The 19,672-nt window shown below is 30.9% G+C and overlaps 2 protein-coding genes across 4 annotated transcripts; one reads left to right on the top strand and one right to left on the bottom strand.

The window, feature by feature from the left end:
• Positions 1-1,401: 1,401 nt before the first annotated feature.
• On the bottom strand, positions 1,402-10,117 carry LOC126772098 (cytochrome P450 4C1-like). Of its 3 annotated transcripts, none has more exons than XM_050492271.1 (11): positions 10,054-10,117; positions 9,296-9,472; positions 7,827-7,916; positions 6,186-6,296; positions 5,747-5,932; positions 5,400-5,596; positions 4,918-4,972; positions 3,132-3,315; positions 2,537-2,688; positions 1,765-1,953; positions 1,402-1,659 (listed from the first exon to the last, which is right to left on the bottom strand). In XM_050492271.1, the coding sequence occupies exons 2-11, from the start codon at positions 9,450-9,452 to the stop codon at positions 1,505-1,507; spliced, it is 1,476 nt and encodes a 491-aa protein (XP_050348228.1). In that variant the 5' UTR covers positions 9,453-9,472; positions 10,054-10,117; the 3' UTR covers positions 1,402-1,504. The 3 variants fall into 3 exon arrangements, with proteins under 3 accessions (XP_050348228.1, XP_050348229.1, XP_050348227.1); XM_050492272.1 differs by lacking the exon at positions 10,054-10,117 and adding an exon at positions 9,548-9,562; XM_050492270.1 differs by lacking the exon at positions 10,054-10,117 and having other exon boundaries at positions 9,329-9,492.
• Positions 10,118-11,015: 898 nt separating this feature from the next.
• On the top strand, positions 11,016-18,119 carry LOC126771571 (cytochrome P450 4C1-like). Its single transcript, XM_050491517.1, has 10 exons — positions 11,016-11,248; positions 12,384-12,473; positions 12,547-12,657; positions 12,909-13,094; positions 13,336-13,532; positions 13,995-14,049; positions 14,960-15,137; positions 15,363-15,514; positions 17,393-17,575; positions 17,898-18,119. Exons 1-10 carry the CDS (start codon positions 11,092-11,094, stop codon positions 18,044-18,046), a joined length of 1,458 nt encoding a protein of 485 aa, XP_050347474.1. The 5' UTR covers positions 11,016-11,091; the 3' UTR covers positions 18,047-18,119.
• The last annotated feature ends 1,553 nt before the right edge of the window (positions 18,120-19,672 follow it).

A 19,672-nucleotide genomic window follows, 5' to 3' on the forward strand; every position in this document is an offset into this window, starting at 1 on the left:
CGGAGTTCCTCTTGAAGTTGTTCAGGAGTATGTGTACTTGGGCAAACTTTACAGTTGGGTCGAAACAACTTTGAGAAGGAGGTACGTAGAAGAGTACAGCTCGGCTGGGCAGCGTATAGGAAACTTGGTCAAGTCTTTTCGTCACGAATATTACAATGTTTGAATACAAAAATGCGTCTTACCGGTTATGACCCACGAAGCCGAGACGTGGACACTGACAGTGCGTTTGGTCCACCATTTTAAGGTCGCTCAACGAGCTATGGAGAGGGCTATGCTCGAAGTTTCTCTGAAGGATCGAATCCCAAATGTGGTGACCCGACAGAGAACCTAAGTATCAACATAGCCCAAAGGATTAGTAAGCTGAACTAGCAGTGGGCTGGTCACATTTAACGCAGGACCGACGATCGTTGGAGTATATGTGTAGAAAACGTAGTGTAGAACACCCTCCAGCTAGTTGGAGTGACTATATACGCAAAGTGACTGGAAGCGGATGGAGATTGAGAACTGAAGATCGAGCTCAGTGGCGTGCCATTGGAGAAGCCATGTCCAGCAGTGGACGACGAAGGGTTGATGATGATGATACGATATCGATTGCAAAGTCAAGATATTATTTATTATGTCAACCGTAATGTAAATGTCACTGGTGTCACCTGCAACACCATCCATCCATGGGCGTTGGTAGTCACTTTCCATCAGGTGAGCCTCCTGCCTGTTTGCCTGCAATATATGAAAAGTTATTGAAAATGCTTCTTGCTACTTATTTGTTTTACATGAGGCCTCACAACTTTTTTCGGTGGAAGGATTTAGTTGCGAGACTTGCTTATTTTATATTTTATGTTTTTGGTGCGATGGCGTTTTCAAGAAAAGGCTTAAGTTGAAGTTTAACTTTCCTACATATTTTATTGATCAGTAGTAGTATATAATAAAATATTATATATACTAAATATATACTAAAAATCATGGATTAGTTACGTTAAATATACGGATATGGTACTTATATTTACTTATACTAGATCTAGTAGCACAGTGGTTGAAATTCGGCCATAATCAAGTAATTATGCTTGTAAATTTGCCGAAAATATATATAAGTACATTTGTATGTTTCGAACATTATTTTTCCAACCTCTTATTTTCAATAAAGTTTTGTTGGTAAAACTAAAGCTAGTCATTGTCAAAGGTAATCAGTTGTCAAACTATTCTGTGTGTGTGTGCTTATTTATATATTTTATTTATTATATTATTATTCATCTAGATTCATTGTCATTTTTCATCACATTGGGATTCGTGGGTTTCGAATAAATAATTTAAATAATTGAATTATTGCATTAATTAACTGAATCAAATGGACTAGTCTACCATTATTTAATATATAAAATTAATAAAACAATTTTATTGAAAAGAGAGCAATACATCGTTTTATTTTAAAGTACAATTTCATGTGTGTTTATTACATTTGCGTATGTTTTACTTAAATATGATCTTCTTAAAATCATTTTAAAAGTTTTCACGGCAATCTTTTTGTTACTTTGATTTGATGACCCTTGATAGGAAACAGGAGTATTTCTATTTTCAGAGGTCCTAGGTCGTTTGCTTCTATTTTGTACGACCTTACAAAACTGGATATGATGCACTTAATTATTATCATACCGAAGTTTCTACCTGCATGTTAAAAAAAATATAAAATGTATATATATGTATTTAATGAAACTAGTTAATTATATGTATATTATCATATTAAGAAATAAATAGCAAAAGCGATGTTACCTATGCAATTTCTTGGGCCGTAGCTAAAGGGAATGAAGGCGGCGGGATGTCGATCAATAGAACGTTCTGGTAGGAATCTATCCGGGTCGAACTCATTAGCATTCGGTCCCCAAAGAGATTCCAATCGATGAATTGCAAAAGCACCCACAACTGCTCCGGCACCCGCTGGGACTGTTACATTACTATGTGCTAAAACATGAAATATATCTTTGTACAGGATGTATAGAGTATTTTTTATTATTTATAATAATATATAATATATTAATAAAAAATAATGACCTCCAGACCGATTTCGGCCACGGCGGCCAATCTCAAGAGAGATTAGCCAACTACGCAGGATATTATAGTGCACAAGTGTGTGCGCAAACACTACTGCACTCTCTATTCCCTAAATCTCATGATCCGATGGGACCAACGGCTTTACGTGCTTTCCGAGGCACGGGAGTGTACATACTTCCAACTTCCCAACTCCGGGCTGCTACTGAGAATTTTCTCACAGAAAAACTCAATAACTTTTTACTGGCCCGATCTGGGAATTTAATCCAGGAACTCCGGGTCTGCGGCCTTACATCAAGCCACCCGACCAACGAGGCAGCTACTAATTAATAATAAATAAATTATTATTAATAATAACTAAATAAAATTTTATAAATTAATTTACTAAGCGCACAAAAAAACCGACAATAATATTTTAAAAATCGTTATATGAATAAAACTTTATTCGGTGTTGAATTCCTTTTTAAGAAAATCTTATAATAACAAATCAACTTACGCAAATAAATATCTTTATGAATATTACGTGAAATGATTGGCACAACCGCGTAAAGACGCATACTTTCTTTGATAACTCTTTCCAAATAATTCATTTTAAAAATGTCTTCTTTTAAAGCTCCTCGCTTAGAGTCGCCGAAAATATTTTTTTGTCTGAAAAGTATTGAATATCAATACACAAACACGTTTATAATTCATCTCGTGTTCGGCGGTTAAGGAGTACAACGTGAGGCAATTTGTACTAATTTGTTTTAATTTGTTGTATGTACCAGATGAAAGTCTTACATATAAGTTCACCAACCCAGGAGCAGTTTGGTGGATTAAGTTATCAGATTATCAAACCTTCTTCTGATGAGATGAGGGGGAGGCCTTTGCCCAGCTATGGGATATTTACGGGTTGTTACCTTTTTTCGTAAATTATTTGACATATTGAATATAATATTAACACTTTTCATTTTACTCAACAGTATAAATTAAAAAGCAATTGTATTTTTAAATCGAATTTAGTTTTACAAATACATTAATAAACTCTAGTGAATTGTACACGTTTGTCGGTGAATGTATTTAGAATAAAAAATATACAATGGTATACTCACTCCTGCAGGACTTTATTTTGTGCATCCTGATGAATACCGAGTAATACCAAGGTGTAAGCGATGACCAACGCGGTTGTGTCGTTACCGGCAATCGTAATAGAATCTATATGTTCCCGTAATTGCTCATCTGTAAACTCGATCTCGCGTCCGAATAGCATATCGAGTACGGTTTTTGGCTGTCGAGCTGAATTATTTTTTCTTAATTATTTATTTCTAAGTATTTTATACACATTAGTGTGGTCTTTAAATAAGAAAACTACTATACAAATTCAACTTTAAATATAGAAGAATCACACTAACTTATTGATAGTCAAAGTAAAAACTACCCCCGGTTACGGAAAACCCGTGAAAACTCAGTATTGTTTTTTAAAGAAAAGCTGATTTGTAAGCAATATGAGTTTGTTATTGTATTAATTAAGGTACAAAATAGTAAAAAGTTACAAATCTTAAAAAAGTAACGTATTTTTTCTAAACGAACAATTCCTGAAACCTTTCTTAAAAATCATTTGTTTAATAAGGCTCTGCTAAATATTTGTATAATTATATTATCAATAATTATCCGGTAAAAGCACATATAAATATCAAAAACAATACATTATCATGGCTGAAATTGTCGCCAATGTGTGTGGTATTTGTTATTTAGTTTCCAGAATTATCATGTCTTAGATAATATTTGTGTTACGCTAAATTGACAAAAAATGACGCGCATTTGTTTACGTTATGACGTTCTATTTGCGATAGGTACCTTTACATGACGTTATGTTTGTATTTTACTATACTTGACAAAGTTAGAATGTTTCCATAAAATATGAACGCGAGGTTGTTTCCATAAACTTTGTTTTCTTCGTACTCATATACATATATGTACGTATTTTGTGTATTAACATTGGTTATATACTGCGCTATGTAAATATCTTGATGTAAATCAAACAAATATATTTCTGTAATATACGTTGCATAAATATACTTATGTATGTCTATCATTTAATGAGTATGGCATGAGATATACTTTAAATAATTCAAGTAATTTCATTGCCTTCTTCATCAGAAAAAAATGTTCGCAGAATTGTTGACTTGTATGTTATTTATAATCGATATTCTGAAAAAATATATAACTATGTATTGATTGCTGCAAAAATCTGTGCACGTTTATATCACAAGAGTAAATAGTTTGTACCATAGCATTTATTTTTGTGTTCTATCTTCTTGTGTCTATGTTATGTTTGTGTTCAAGGCTACTCGATAAAATTAGTTGTAAATCTAATAAGTCAAGGAGATGCGGCATCTGAGTACAATGGATAATTTACAAAGCATGGTTTATTTGTTAGTAGCCGTAACATGGAAATAAAAGTTTTATTACATTTACACTTAGCTACATGTTTAGTTGTGGACTTGTAATAGTTGTATGGTTAGGTAAATTAGGAATTTAATTTTTAGAATTTACTTAAACCAGCCACCTGGCGATGTTATGGTTGTTACCCGTACCCTAATGCTATTATTGCTTTATTCTTATGTAATATTTAAGTACATTAAAATGAAACTGTGAATAATAATAAAAAAGTTCTTTTCGTTAAAATATTACGTAAATAAACAGGAAACATGTATATTATATTAAATACCTATGTTTAATATACCTATCCTTCTAATATTATAAACGCGAAAGTTTGAGAGATGGATTTGTTACTCTTCGAAGCAATGATCGCTACAGGAAACATAAAAAAAATTAAATTGCCGATAAGACTTGTGTCTACGTATGCATTTTAAACAAAAAAAAAAAAAATCATACCAAGCTGATTGTCACTTATCGCCATATTCTGTTGTCTCCGTTTTTTCTTCACTACCTGAGAAATATGTTATTCAACAGAAACTCTAACGTTATTAAAAGAAATAAAAAATACTTTATGTTGTTGTTAGGTTATTGTTATTTCTTCACTGCGAGTGAATGCTTTATCTAGTTTCTAGGTTATCTGGCTGTAAATCATGAAGTACTTAATTTAGATCCTCGGGTCAGGCCAATAAAAGTTGGAGGGTTTTTCTGTAAGGAAATTCCCAGAAGCAGCCCAATCTTAGAAAATTTATAGTCTTCCAAGGGGTGGGTCGAAAAGCACGTAAAGTCGTTGGTGCTGCGAAACCTGCGTCTTATCTCTGAGGAGATGAAGAATGAGCGAGGGAGAGCAATGCTTACGCACGCACTTGTGCACTCAATCGGAATTAGAATTTTTATTAAAAAATAATTTCTTCTTTATGTATAATTACATAAAAACTAACCTCATCAGTAAATTTATGAGTGATCTCAATGTTTTCTCTCTGTTGTTTAGCGAAAGGAGTTAGATTGAAAATAAAATCAGGTTGCAGCCACACTTTAAAGAAGCGCTTGTTTAATATCGTCATGACAGTGTGACGTGCTCGAAGGTAAGACGTGTCTGGAGTATGTTGGACATCCATTCGTTCACCCATTGCAGTTTCTGAGATCAGATAATACTATTTTATATCGCTATACATAATAATATATGTATGTAGAATCCTTGATATATTAAATTGCGGGTTTGATCCAAAAAGTTTTTAAACTTATGAATATATAATTAACGCTTCCTCAATATAATATAATATTTTACCAAATACAATGTCTAGGGTACATGCAGTGATGTATTTCAGTACGTCAAATTCAGATTTTCCGGATTGCTCGGCGATCCGTTCGAGAAGCACGTCCGCTTGTGTAGAAATAACACTCAAGTATTCCTCCACTACTTTATTGTGAAAAATCGGTAACAATACTTTTCTGTGAGCTTTCCACAGTCCAACTAAAAAAAAGGTATATTACGATTTCGAAATCATACAGGCAAATTAATGTTATAGCAAAAACGTGAATAATGTAAGATTATTCGCGCTTTTAATTAAATTAATTAATTTTATAATATATAAGTACTAATATATACTTTTTTAATATTAATATTCTAATACATCAATCAAGTTATAATGAGATCAAGACAAGGTTAATATATTTTCTATTTGCTTGTAAATTACATATGTCAGTAGGTATAGGAAGGCACTTACGAGGAGCAATGAAGAGTCCACGTCCAAGCCAAGGACGTAAAAACCGATAAACCGCATCCTTATCGAGGCAATTATCTAAAACTACTTGGGCATCTTCCGGATTACCTATCGCTGTAAAACAGATAACTATTATTTACTTTTATTTCATCAGAACCTTTAAATTGTATTTGAGATTTTTTGTATTCTCGTTATTATTTTATATTCATAGTTCTTAGAATTATATATTATTTTTTATTTAATACAATATTGACTTGAAATATAAAGACCAAAACCAATTCAGTCTCCCATATATGATGGCAAAAACGCAATTAAAAGTAGACGTAGACTATAATATTATATTATGTATTAAGCAACCTTAAGAATTTATATTAAGCCCAGATAACTCGTTTAGGCGATGGTACGCTACTCTACATCAGGTGGCAGAATTGATATTTTAGTCGTGATATTTTCTTTACCATCGAGCACGAAATGAGTTACAAACACAAACCAAGCAGGGGAAAATTTAGTGATCCTTGATTGAATATGAATTCGCGATTTTCGATTAAGGTGCTCATGATATCTCCAATATTTTTTTACGCACAATCCTTGAGAAAGTTCTATCCACTGGTGCCATCTCGACTCAAGTCAGGCTCCTGATGGTAGGGCTTTTTGCCGGCCCATCTGGATGCGTACCACCCACTCATCAGATATTCCGCCGCTATATTAAGCAGCGATACTTAGTATTGTTGCGTTCCGGTTTGAAGGGTGAGTGTGCCAGTGTAATTACAGGCACATGGGACATAACATCTCAGTTCCCAAGGTTGGTGGCGCATTGACAATGTAAGAAATGGTTATTATTTCTTACATCGCCAATGTCTATGGGCGGTGGTGACCACTTACCACCAGGTCCCATTTACTCGTCCATCTGTTTATAACATAAAAAAGTCAATATGTATCAAATACTAAAACACATGTACCCTGTTGTACTTTGGGCATATCATATACTCCATGTTTTGTTGTTCATAACTATGTACTTTGGACACTGGCCAATGTTGCAGGAAAAAAGTTTTCTGAGGAATAAGGTAAACCTTTTTGATTATTTTTATTTGTTTTTAATGGAAATTAAAAGTTGTTTAAGTAAGCAATAACTTTATAGATTTAAGGCCTAAATGTGATCTGTTGTGATACTATCGACAAATTAAAGTATGAACAATATGTACAAGAGATAAATGATTATGAATGATTATAAAGTTATGATCGACCATTTATGGTCACAAGTAAAAATTAAAGTGCTTGGTTATTTTCATTTGTCCAAAATTTAACTTGAATGGTCCAACTTTGACCTATTACAGTAGATAGTCCAAAGTACATCGCGTCTCTTGTACCTTACGCTGTTGTCCCCCTTTTTTAGAGGCTAATTAATAGTTTGTCATCAGATTTTATAAATGCATTATATAGTTAAATAGTTGCTTTTTCCATTTTCACAAGTCAAAACCTTAACCTTAACCAAAACCTTAACCTTAAAAAAAAAAGTTTGACAAGTCTTAACCTAATCATTATTTTTTTTAAACGAAAGTGTTAAAAACTGGCCTAGGTGCAACAAGTTTTCCTACATACATATTGTATATAAAAAATAAGTATTGTGCTTTTTTATTTACTTACCAATATATAACTTGGGTCCTAACCACAGTTTTACTGCACCTTTATGTTTCAATGCCAACGAAGCGATATATTCAAGGTTTTTTAAAATTTCTGAGAAAAATAAATGTGAGTTATTCAAGCAAGCAGTAAGAAGCTTGGTGCTATTTATAAAACAATTTGCATGCTATTTATATTTTGTCTTATAATCTTTGAGTAGGGTTTAATAACGTTGTAATAAACAAATTATTTCTTATTAAATTACTTTACAGTTGGTAGGTATACATATATATAAAATATTTTTTTATTAATTAAAGCTTCGCCGCAAAAACTTGTATTATATTTTGTTTTAGTAGAATATTAATTAGTAAAATTATCATATTTATAAAAAGACTAGAAAGATATAAACGTCGAATTTATCAATTTTGTAATTGTGCTTCAATGTTATTTAATAATATATAATATTAACATTAATTTTATAAACCTTTTACATATTGAATGAATAGTTCGTGACCTCAAGTTTATTATACGTTGGAAAATATGCATTCAACCGCTACGAGTACATATTGTATTTGCTGTCATGTTAATCAATATTTGTCAATGTTACACAATAATATAGGGCACCTATGCGATTTTAATTATGTTAAAATTACTTTTGACGAGCCGGTTGGCATGGTTGGTAGATACTTGCCTTTCACGCCGAAGGTTGTGGGTTCGATTCCCATCCAGGATAGAGATTTGTGTGCATGAATATGTCTGTTTGTCCTGAGTCTGGGTGTAATTATCTATATAAGTATGTGTTTACAAAAGAAAAGTAGTATATTAGTACATCTGTTGTATTAATACATCTGTCTGGTTTCCATAGCACAAGCTCTGCTTAGTTTGGGATCAGATGTCCGTGTGTATAAAAAAATAAAAACAAATACATTAAATATATAAAGGACTTTTGAGATTAAATTGTAACTGTACCTAATGTTTCTATTAATTATTATAATCCAGTGCCTCATTAATACTTTTACATGAAACAATTGATTTATGCATAAAACTATAGTATGTGTAAATGATAAAGGTGTTACAATAATAATTTGTAGTGTAAGTTATTAAAACTAAGGTTGACTTACTTTTTGATAAATTAGTATGTACACATTTACTTTATCGTACTAAACAAAAAATCTAGTTATTGTGTATAAAACACCATTATTATTTTCTTTATATACAGAACATTGAAAACATACATAGACTTGCTGTTAAATTCAATACTTTCACTACGTAATTGAAATACTTAAGTAATTTTTATTTTTACTAACAATCGGTTTATGTAGTAGAAATATATAAAATTAAAAAAAATTATGACTTTTCTAATAATAATTAATTCGTTGTTCGATATTTTCTGTTTCATTTTCTTTTATTATTTTTCTTTTATTTAGGGACTAACAATTCTATTAACTGAGACTGATTTAATTCTAAGCAAGTAAATAATGAAAAAAACTTACTCTCAGTACTTCCGATAAAAAGCATAGCATTACCTACGAGAGGTAAGGCGGGTGGGATTGGCAACGTCGCTATAGCCCTGTCCAATCGTCTTAAATCAGCGATCCAATACGCCCCATAGGCACATAATATGATAAGCACAATTGCTACGATAATCATCTTCAATTTTTTTGAAATACCTGGGCAAATAGAAGACAACCTGTTTTAAAAAGTACCAATATAATACATAAATATTAATGATGCCTAACCGATACCTTATAGAATTAAACACATTAAACTTTCGCGGTTATATTATCATATTTTATTCGGGTTTTAATAAGATTTTTAGGTCACGACCCGACCACGGCAGATGCAACTCTGTCGAAACCTTGGGCGAAATAATAAATGAACTTGTAAAATTATGTACAATTATGAGCAAAATGTGTAATTCAAAATTACTTGTAATAATACTAAGTACGTATTAAGCGCTCGTGTATACAATGTTTTAAAAACACTTTAGCTTCCGGCAGAATACAATAAAACTAATCCATCTTAACCCGTGTGGGTAAGAGTCTATTATAAGCTTTTATGTGGAATCAGACCTCAACGTCATTAGTAGTTATCGCCTCAATAACTCGTAGTGTCAGGAAACCAACCCACAAACAAAGCCATGTCCAAAGTGGGTTCCAAGTAGGCTCCCGTAAAAGTTTCGCCAACTCAAAATGGGTAAGATTTGGACAAAGCGAAAAAAATCACACGTCTTTTTATACTATTTACTCACAAGTTTTTATCTCCAATTCTAACTTTTGTTTTAGGTTTTTAACGTAAAACACACCTTCCAAGTCGAGGAATCAAAATCCAACTTCATTTATACGTTGCAAAGTTGTCTAAGTAAATTTGAACGCTCTACAAATATTTATTAATCATGCGTTAAGCACTTAGTTTTTTATACTTAACAACAAGAAAAATGGTGAATTTGCCTGCGTAAATTCTGCGATAAAAGAATATTATTCCTTAAGTACAAGTAAGGATATTTATAATGGTAAAAGGTTGTTTTGGCATTCAAAAATCAACTGTTTCGGTATATTGATGTTAAACAACAATAATTGTACATATTGTCCTTATAAAATTATATTCTTTTGTCTGCTTATATTATTTAAATAATTAGGATTATCTCATTATATCATAGTAGACAACATGAGTAGGTATATTATAAAAAAATAGTTTAAAAAACGACTACCAATAAAACGCTCTGTGAAGCAATAAAGAACTTATTCTCTAATAAGTAGATAATTTATTTTATGATTAATATTTAAATTTAAAAGATGAATATTGAATGTTTTGATGATAGCTAGAGTCCTATTAAACTTTTCCTGAAGAACTTTAAATATATAATAGATAGTAAAAAACTCCTTTTTCAATTATGTTATATGTCATAATGTATATGGATGATACTCAATTAAGACATATTTAATATAATAACTACATAAATATTACTATACTAATTTTTCGAATAATGAATAATATGCTAAATTAAAATAATTATTTAGACATACTTTATCGGATATATGTAAGTAAGACAATCGGGTAAAAATTGATGTGTGGTCACGATTTACTTTCAGTCTTTAAATCATTTTCAGTTTTATAACTTACGTAAATAGTTCAATATAGTAGAAGAAACTTAGCAGTTAGGCGTGAATATAACCACATAACTATGCTAAAATTCACCAGTACGCTCGCAGATTTTGTATCGAAAACTTATTATTTATATTGTTTTAATAATATTTTTCATATTGATTGATTTCATATTTCTTATAAAATGCTCGTTATAGTGTTATTACTGTTATTTTTTAGCGTTTACTACTTGTATTTTCGTCGTTCAAGAAAACCATTATATGAGTTATCCGAGAGCTTGCCAGACACAGGATATCTTCCTATCCTCGGACATACGCATTGGTTTATCGGAGGACCCGAAAGTAAGAAAAGACTTGACTAGCTTCTAAGGCCTAAATTAATTTTAGTTTAAACAGTGTTGTCATGTAAATGAATCGTAAAGTACGACTAGCTTATATAAAAACTAATAAATTAATAATATAGCATAATTATAGTAATATATATTTTTTTACCTGCTGCTGTTGTCGTAGTCAATCAACAGTATAAATTAAAAAGCATTTGTAATAAGCTCGAACGTAAAAAAATATTACAACAATTATTGCTTATTATTATATTATTTTAACATTAATTGTTGCTAGCATGTAAATAGCATAAGTGCTGCGCAAAAATGAACTAGAGAGCTCTGAAAAGACGGCATAAGAGAGCGCAATGCCCTTTGTCGTCACGGCATACGAGTCGGAATAGTTGGGTCACATCAATTAATACTTTAAAAGATTTGGAGGCACTTAAAAGCATTCTTACGATAATTTGAACATTTATTATGTTCAAATTATCGTAAGAAAGAATTTGACGTTCTGTTATCAAGTTCAAAAATTTCAACGCTTTTTCAATATACCTATAAAACATCATATTTTCTATACTCCTTAAATAGTATGTTTGAAACTTTACAAAATGTTTTGGAAATATAATCTCGAATCGAGATTATGAACAAAATTGCTTTATATCTAGTAAATATATGTAGTTAGTAAGTACTATCCCTTAAATAAACCAACGAGAACGGCCCTGTAAACGTAGAGCAAAATGTTATATTTTTATTACCAACATGTAAGTGGCATCATCATATACTCTACCGCCAAACAGCAATACTTATACTTAGTAATGTAGGGTTCTGAAGGGTGAGTTAAGGCCATTATAACTTAACAGGATTTTATTTGATATACTTATATAATTTACTTAATTGTATTTACATTCATGTACAAACTTTAGGGTATTGTAATTTAATGCATTTCGATGGTCATGTAATTTATATAACTAGATAGAAATATGTCATTTAGGCCTAAACGAAAGCGATAGCACAAATAGGCACAATACGAGTTTTTGTCATAATTTTTAACATTGAGCACACAATATGTAAATATGAAAAATAATTTGCAATATAATTATAGTTTTTTTTTTAAATTACTAAATATGCAAAAAATATTGTTGTTTGATTTTTAGGAGTGCTAAATAACATTCGACATCTGGCAGGCTTAGTGGATAATTCTGGTGGAATTAGTAAAGTTTGGATTGGATCAGCTTTGTATGTTGGTAAGACTTATTTTACCTTTTTAAATATTTCCAAATACTTTCTTATTTTATAACGTACAAATATTTATTTCAGTAACACTAAATCCGGATGATGTTCAAAAAGTCCTGGAGAATTGTCTTCAAAAGGATTCGTCATACAGATTTCTCCAAAAGTGGCTCGGAAACGGTCTTTTTGTAGCACCAGGTCATTCATAATAAAAAAATTTAAGCTATTTGTAAATTAAGTATTTACCTACAAGGCATTAATAACAAAATATATTAAAATACTATTATTGTCATGTGCTTTTAATTGCAATTGATATGGTCATAATTAGAATTAATGATTGTCATTAATTGTTTCATTCATATTATATTGATTGCTATAATAAATTATGATTGCTATAATAAACTTTCTTGTGTCATTAATTATGAAAATAATAAAATTTTTGTTTCCAGTGGACCTATGGAAGGTACATCGAAGAGTACTGTTGCCTATATTTCACAATCGTATTATAGAAGATTACATTGACGTGTTCGGTGAACAGGGATCCGTGTTGGTGAAACGCTTGGAGGGACAATTAGGCAAAGCGGATTTTGATGTGTTCAAGTACATCACATCGTGTATGTTAGATATTGTGTTTGGTTAGTAAACAACAGCCTAAAAATTCACTAACATTGAACGAAAATAACTTAGTGTGAAATTTGTGCCATTATACAAACGTTTCATCTTCAGTTTCAAGTTTTCATTATGTGTTTAATGAAAGGACTAGTTGTTCTCACTTATTTGAACTCATACTTTATCGTGAAATGTCCATTTATTTGTCTATATTCGATATATAAATTTGTGTATATATTATATTTAAAATTAATATATTTTTTTTAGAAACAGCTATGGGCGAAAAAATGGATGTGCAACACAATCCAGACACTCCATATTTACGCGCGCGCAATACTGTGATATCGATCATCGGTATGCGTTTTTTTAAGGCTTGGATGCAACCCGATGCACTTTTTAATTTAACATCATATTCCAAATTACAACAGCAAAGTATAGACTTAACACACAAATTTACGGACGAGGTAAGTAAAATAATTGACACCTTAGTTTTTTTGGTGTTTACCGTATCATTATATCATTATTACAAAAATTATTGGACTTGACAAGTTGATGACGTCCCCGTACAAAAATATCGTAAAAGATGTTTAGTGAGAAAATTATATCCTTAATGTGTTAATCAGATGTAACTTGCTAACGTATGAATGGATATGTTATGTATGGACTTTTTTTCGAATATATGTCATCGTTTCGAGTTAATATCAGTGATTTTTTTATTTGCAATCTGTTATAAAAAATCCTTGCAAACAGGTGTAGTAGACTATTGGTCAATATATTAAGTTATTATTTTGAGGATTTTTAATTAATTATCCATTATTTTCTATTAAGATATTTACATTATTTTTTTTAATTGCCGCTGCATCTATTATGTATAAAACAGTAGTTTGATATTGATAAGAATTGTAAAAACGTATTGTTTTATTCAGGTAGTAAAGAAAAAAAAGGAGTTATTTGACAGTCAAGGACAGACAATAAAAGAAGGTAAATATTCATACATTTAGTAATAAAAAAATAAAAACACTTTTTGTTACAAGTAGCTTTTTCCGTGGCCGCAGGCGATAGTTCTGAGTTTGATTTCAAAACATTTTTCAATATGATAAAGGCTACGCTAGGAACACATCCGATCGGTTCAGTGCATGGTGCAATATACGAAGAATGCCAAAGTTTTATACTTCTTCACAATTTTCTAATTTATTTAACAACAAAACAAGATATGTATTTACAAATGTTTATATACTTTAATTTTACATTTTATATCCTGGGACATTATTCACACACAGCCATCTGATCCCAAGCTAAGCAGAGCTTTTACTATCGAAACCAGACAAATAGATAATTACACCCAGTCTCAGGACAAACGGACATGTTCATGCACACAAATGTCTGACCTGGGTGGGAATCGAACCCACAACCTTTGGCGTGAAAGGCAAGTATCTACCAACCACGCCAACCAGTTCGTCAAATTTTCATATTTATTTTTACCATGAGATGATGGTGTCCTCCCCCACTTCACTGATCAGGAATGTCGGCTATTTTAAAAGGAGTGTAGCCTGCACAAGACATTTTATACTGCACAAGTACCTATGTGTGCAAATACAAGTGCACTCTTTATTTCTTGGATCAGACGCGAGATCCAAGGCTTTATGGAGAAGCTTTGACCCGGAGGACCTACGTACTGCGGCCTTAGAAAGTAGTAGTGACTAGTATCTAGTGAGATTAGACCATAGAGACTGTAATTAATCGCAAATAATTATTACGGCTTAAGACTTTATTATTTATTGTGAGGGTAAACATTTTTATAATTTAAGTAATATGACTTTAATAATATGAGTAATCATAATTTTATTTACAAATTAACGTGTTAGTGTTTGCAATTTTAAATATTTTTAAGGAAGGCGAGATCTTCTAGAGTTGTTACTAGAAAGGGATATGAAGTTCAAGGACAAAGAGCTACGAGAACACATAGACTCCATCACGATAGCCGGTAACGACACCACCGCGCTTGTCATATCATACGCTTTATTGTTGCTGGGAAACCACCAGGAAGAACAGGAGAAGGTTTATACAGAGTAAGTTTAAAGTATTGGTCGTTTCTTTTTTTGTATTTATATCATAAAATCAGCGTTGTAAAACAAAACAAAAACCAAGCCTTTCAACCTTATAACTTTATGTATATAATAACTTCTAAACTATTTTATTTTTTAATTTTTTTTTATTTGAATGACGATAGAAAGTAGTTTGTGACATTTTGTTAGAAATAAATAGATACTTAAGCTTATTAGTAAACATTGCAGGTTAAGAAATATATTTGAAGATTCGAACCGATCTCCGACTAAAGATGATTTAAACAAAATGGAATATCTTGAGAGAGTTATCAAGGAAACGATGAGATTGTACACCGTTGTTCCTATCATAGGTAGAAAGACACAAAAGGAACTTAAACTTTGTAAGTGCCTTCTTTATTTATTTCATACTATCTATGCCTGTGGCTTCGTTTGCGTGGATTTCTGTTAGAGTACATATGCGCACGCGGATAAAGTTACTCGGTGGCGTTTTTTCTTCGGACTTGCTTTACGAATAGTACGAATTATTTAAGGTCTAAATCTTATTATTACTAAAATCAATTAATAAAGTAGGTTTATAATGTTATAATAGAAAATTATACTACTGTAGGTATATTTAACACAAAGTTTCAAAGTTAATACATGTTTTATAAATACTATAATATCTATTCATGTAGTATGTAATAAAGCTTTTTATATAATATAATTTAAAAAAAGTTGTGGAATTAGTACGAGTAACTTCATTTGTGATCTTACTCAACGATAATTATATGTAGAATCTACAAACTACATTGTTCAATCATTGATATATTTTCCTTTTATTAATTCATGTAAAATTACGCCTGTAAGGTTCTTTTGCTTACTTTTAGGTAAGTAGTAAGGCATATTTCGATTTGGATTATGTTTTTATATAAAATATTTCTATCTATTACAATCTTTAATAATTATTCAATGGTACACGGAGAGCCTAGCGATGTAAAAGTCGCATGTTCGATCAGAACCCTTGAATGACGATAACGTAACTTTAGCTAACAAAAAGTGCGCCTAATTGCGACAAGTGTACCCTATGTCCTTTTATGCAATGATTTCATGATGATCGGTTAAGTATATAATACTTGAAAGCTTAACGATTATACGTAAATAAACAAAAAAAAAACACTTTATAGTAATTATAAAGTTAAGAGTTAAGTTACTCTTAACTTTATAGTTAAGAGTTAAGTTAAGAGTTTGGGAAGTCTCGACATTTTCAGTCTCGAAACTTTTCTAAATAACTATTTTTGGTTAGCAGTATTTACAAATTATATGTTTTAGTAATATTTATTCAACATGTTTTGAAATTCTAACGATTTAAACATTAATATACAACAATAACATGATAAGTTTTCAAGAACCCAGTTTTTTTATAATATGTATAAATTTATAATTATAAAGGTTTAATAAGTAATTATAAATAGTTAAGTTTGACGCAGGTGAAAGCTAATCAATAAATCATCTATTTTTTTTAAATGAAATATTTTATCTGGAAACAGACTTAGTAAAAATCGGATATATCATATTCTATCTGGCAAAAGTCTCAAGGCTTCGTTACAGAAGTAGTTCCAGGACCGAAATCGTTACTATAATATTAGTTAGGATTATTCATTAAAACAGAATTTGCTAGTTAACTTTAAAATATACAAAGAAATCTCCACACATTCATTCAAATTATAATAGTCTGCAATTTATGTATTTTCTTAATGTCATTTACAAAAACCACTACTCAAAGAAATTTGTTAAATTTTATTATTTAATTTATAACTGCGAACGAGGCTTGTACTCGTGACGTGACCTTAAATTGCAGCTAAGCATTCATTAAATATTTATTATGTGTGGTTATTATTTACTCTGAGACTTGTATGAAGTGGTTGGAACACGTGAATCTTTCCAAATATTACGGGTTCAAGCCCACGTAATTACCATTTTGCTCAATTAATGTTTATAATAACTCATCTCGTGTTTGGCGGTGAACGAACACATAATGAGAAAGTCTGCATGTATTGGACCGCCAAATCTATATCGATCAACCAGCATTTTAGCGACGAAGTGGAATAAGAGGCTTAGCCCGGTATTGGTACATATACAGACTGTTATTTTTTACTGCATGTATATATGTTTTATTCGAATATGGCTGCAATGTCTACTAATTTTGAAGTTTTTCAATAAGTTACATTGTAATTATGTATAATTCTTTTGTTGTGAATTTACTATTTTTATTGTGATAGCAAAATGCACTGTTCCTGCTGGAGTTGGTTGTGCTGTTTTGCCGTTTATAATGCATCGATCCAAGCAAATCTGGGGACCTGACGCGGATGAATTCAACCCCGACAGATTTTTACCAGAAGTTAGCGCTACCAGACATCCTTGTGCTTTTATACCATTTAGTTATGGTGCCAGAAATTGCATAGGTAATAGAAAAAAAATAATTGATCCTGTTATAAATAACACCTAATATACAGGTTATACAGGTCTTATATGCTAGTTACTATATCAACGAGGTAGTCAAGTTATATTATTTACAAAAATATTTTTTTAAATTGATGCTTAAACTACATAATATGATTGAAATATGTTGTATATTTCAATTATTTATGAGCTGATAATTTTATATGGACCTAATCAATATGATATTTATTAACATTTTCCGATGGAATAAATGATTCTTTTTCGTTTTTTTTTTATAACGAACTTGCGGCTTATACTTTTTTAATGCGATATTTTTATTTACAGGACGTCATTTCGGAATGTTAGCAATGAAGAGTATCTTGGCCAATATTTTGAGGAGTTTTAAAATTACATCAAAAGAATGCGATCGTCTGAAAATTGAAATTTTATTGTTTCCGGTTTCAGGACATATTATTTCTATAGAGAAACGTTAAGCATAATTAATAATCTAATCCATTGTTTGTGTTTCTTAACATTACAAGTTATTTGTTTATAAAAAAATTCCAATTAAAACAGTTTTTGACTCATTTATTCGTGTTAATTAAAAAACGAAACACATACTATATATGTCTATAATATATATATAGTTCCTATATCAGAATTAAGTTAAAACGATGACAACCTAAGATAACAATTATCGTCTTTTGGTTTGTATTGTAATTGTTTAAGGACTAGTAATTGTAAGAAATTAAGACACTGATGATGAATGGTTATTTTTTTCAGCTTCATTATGATACTCAATACTTGCAACTACTTTACATTTTTTTTTGTATCTTGATAATATAATATCTTGATAAAACTTATGTTTTTGAAATTTAAATATTATTATTAAATGCATAGAGTTTTTTTGTTGAGCTTGAGTATTGCTACTTGTTAACTGACTAACTTAAAGATGAAACTCGAAAATAATATTGAATATTAGATAAAATTACCTATGTGTTTTTTACCAAATTAATTATTTCATAAACAATGTTTCCTTTGATTTTATGTTTGGAGTGCTACCAAATAACAAGTGGGTACCATCAAAAGGCAATAAGAAAGCTTAGTTATTTATAACAATAAAAATATAATAACACCTTCTAAATAACACGTGAATCACAACGCGGTATTTCGAATTGCGCAAAGTGGGTCAAAAATATTTAGGTTTTTCTTATTTTTCCATAAAACTGTAAGATTTTTTAAAAATGTTTTTAGATTTATAATCACTGTTATATTAGCTGAGATGGCCCAGTGGTAAGAACGCGTGAATCTTAATCTGTCGAATGTGAATTTTCTTGATGATCATGGGTTCAAACCCGGGCAAGCACCACTGAATTTTCATGTGCTTGATTTGTGTTTATAATACATCTCGTGCTTTACGGTGAAGGAAAACATCGTGAGGAAACCTGCATGTGTTTAATTTTACTGAAATTCTGCCACATGTATATTCCACCATTCCGCATTGGAGTAGCGTGTTGGAATAAGCTCCCAACCTTCTCCTCAAAAAGAGGAGAGGAGGCCTTTAGCCCAGTAGTGGGATATTCACAGGCTGTTACGATTTTATGTTAATTTTATTTTTATACTTATAGGTAGATAGACGAGCATATGGGTCACCAACAACCATAGACATTGGCACTATAAGAAATATTAACCTTGGGAACTAAGATGTAATGTCCTTTGTGCCTCTAATTACACTGGCTCACTTTTCAACCCGGAACACAACAATACAAAGTACTGCTGTTTTGCGGTAGATTATCTGATGAGTGGGTGGTACCTATCAAGACGAGCACAAAGCCACACCACCATTAAAATATATGCATACAAAATTAAAATGTGTATGTGTTAGATAAATGTTATTTTATAACACAAACGTTACCATACCCGCATTGGGCTACAATCCTCTACTCTATTAATAGAAAATACAGCATACGCGTCAAATATAGAACCGAAAACCAAAAAAGGCGAATCTTTTTTGAAAGGCGATTAAAAAAATATTAAATATTTCTTAATCTTTTATAACTTTTATTTATCACGAATATTTATGACTAATAAATTTCATACAGAAGACTCAGAAAAATGTA

The sequence above is a fragment of the Nymphalis io genome, chromosome 11 (genome assembly GCF_905147045.1).
Source record: "Nymphalis io chromosome 11, ilAglIoxx1.1, whole genome shotgun sequence".
Taxonomy (NCBI): Eukaryota; Metazoa; Arthropoda; class Insecta; order Lepidoptera; family Nymphalidae; genus Nymphalis; species Nymphalis io.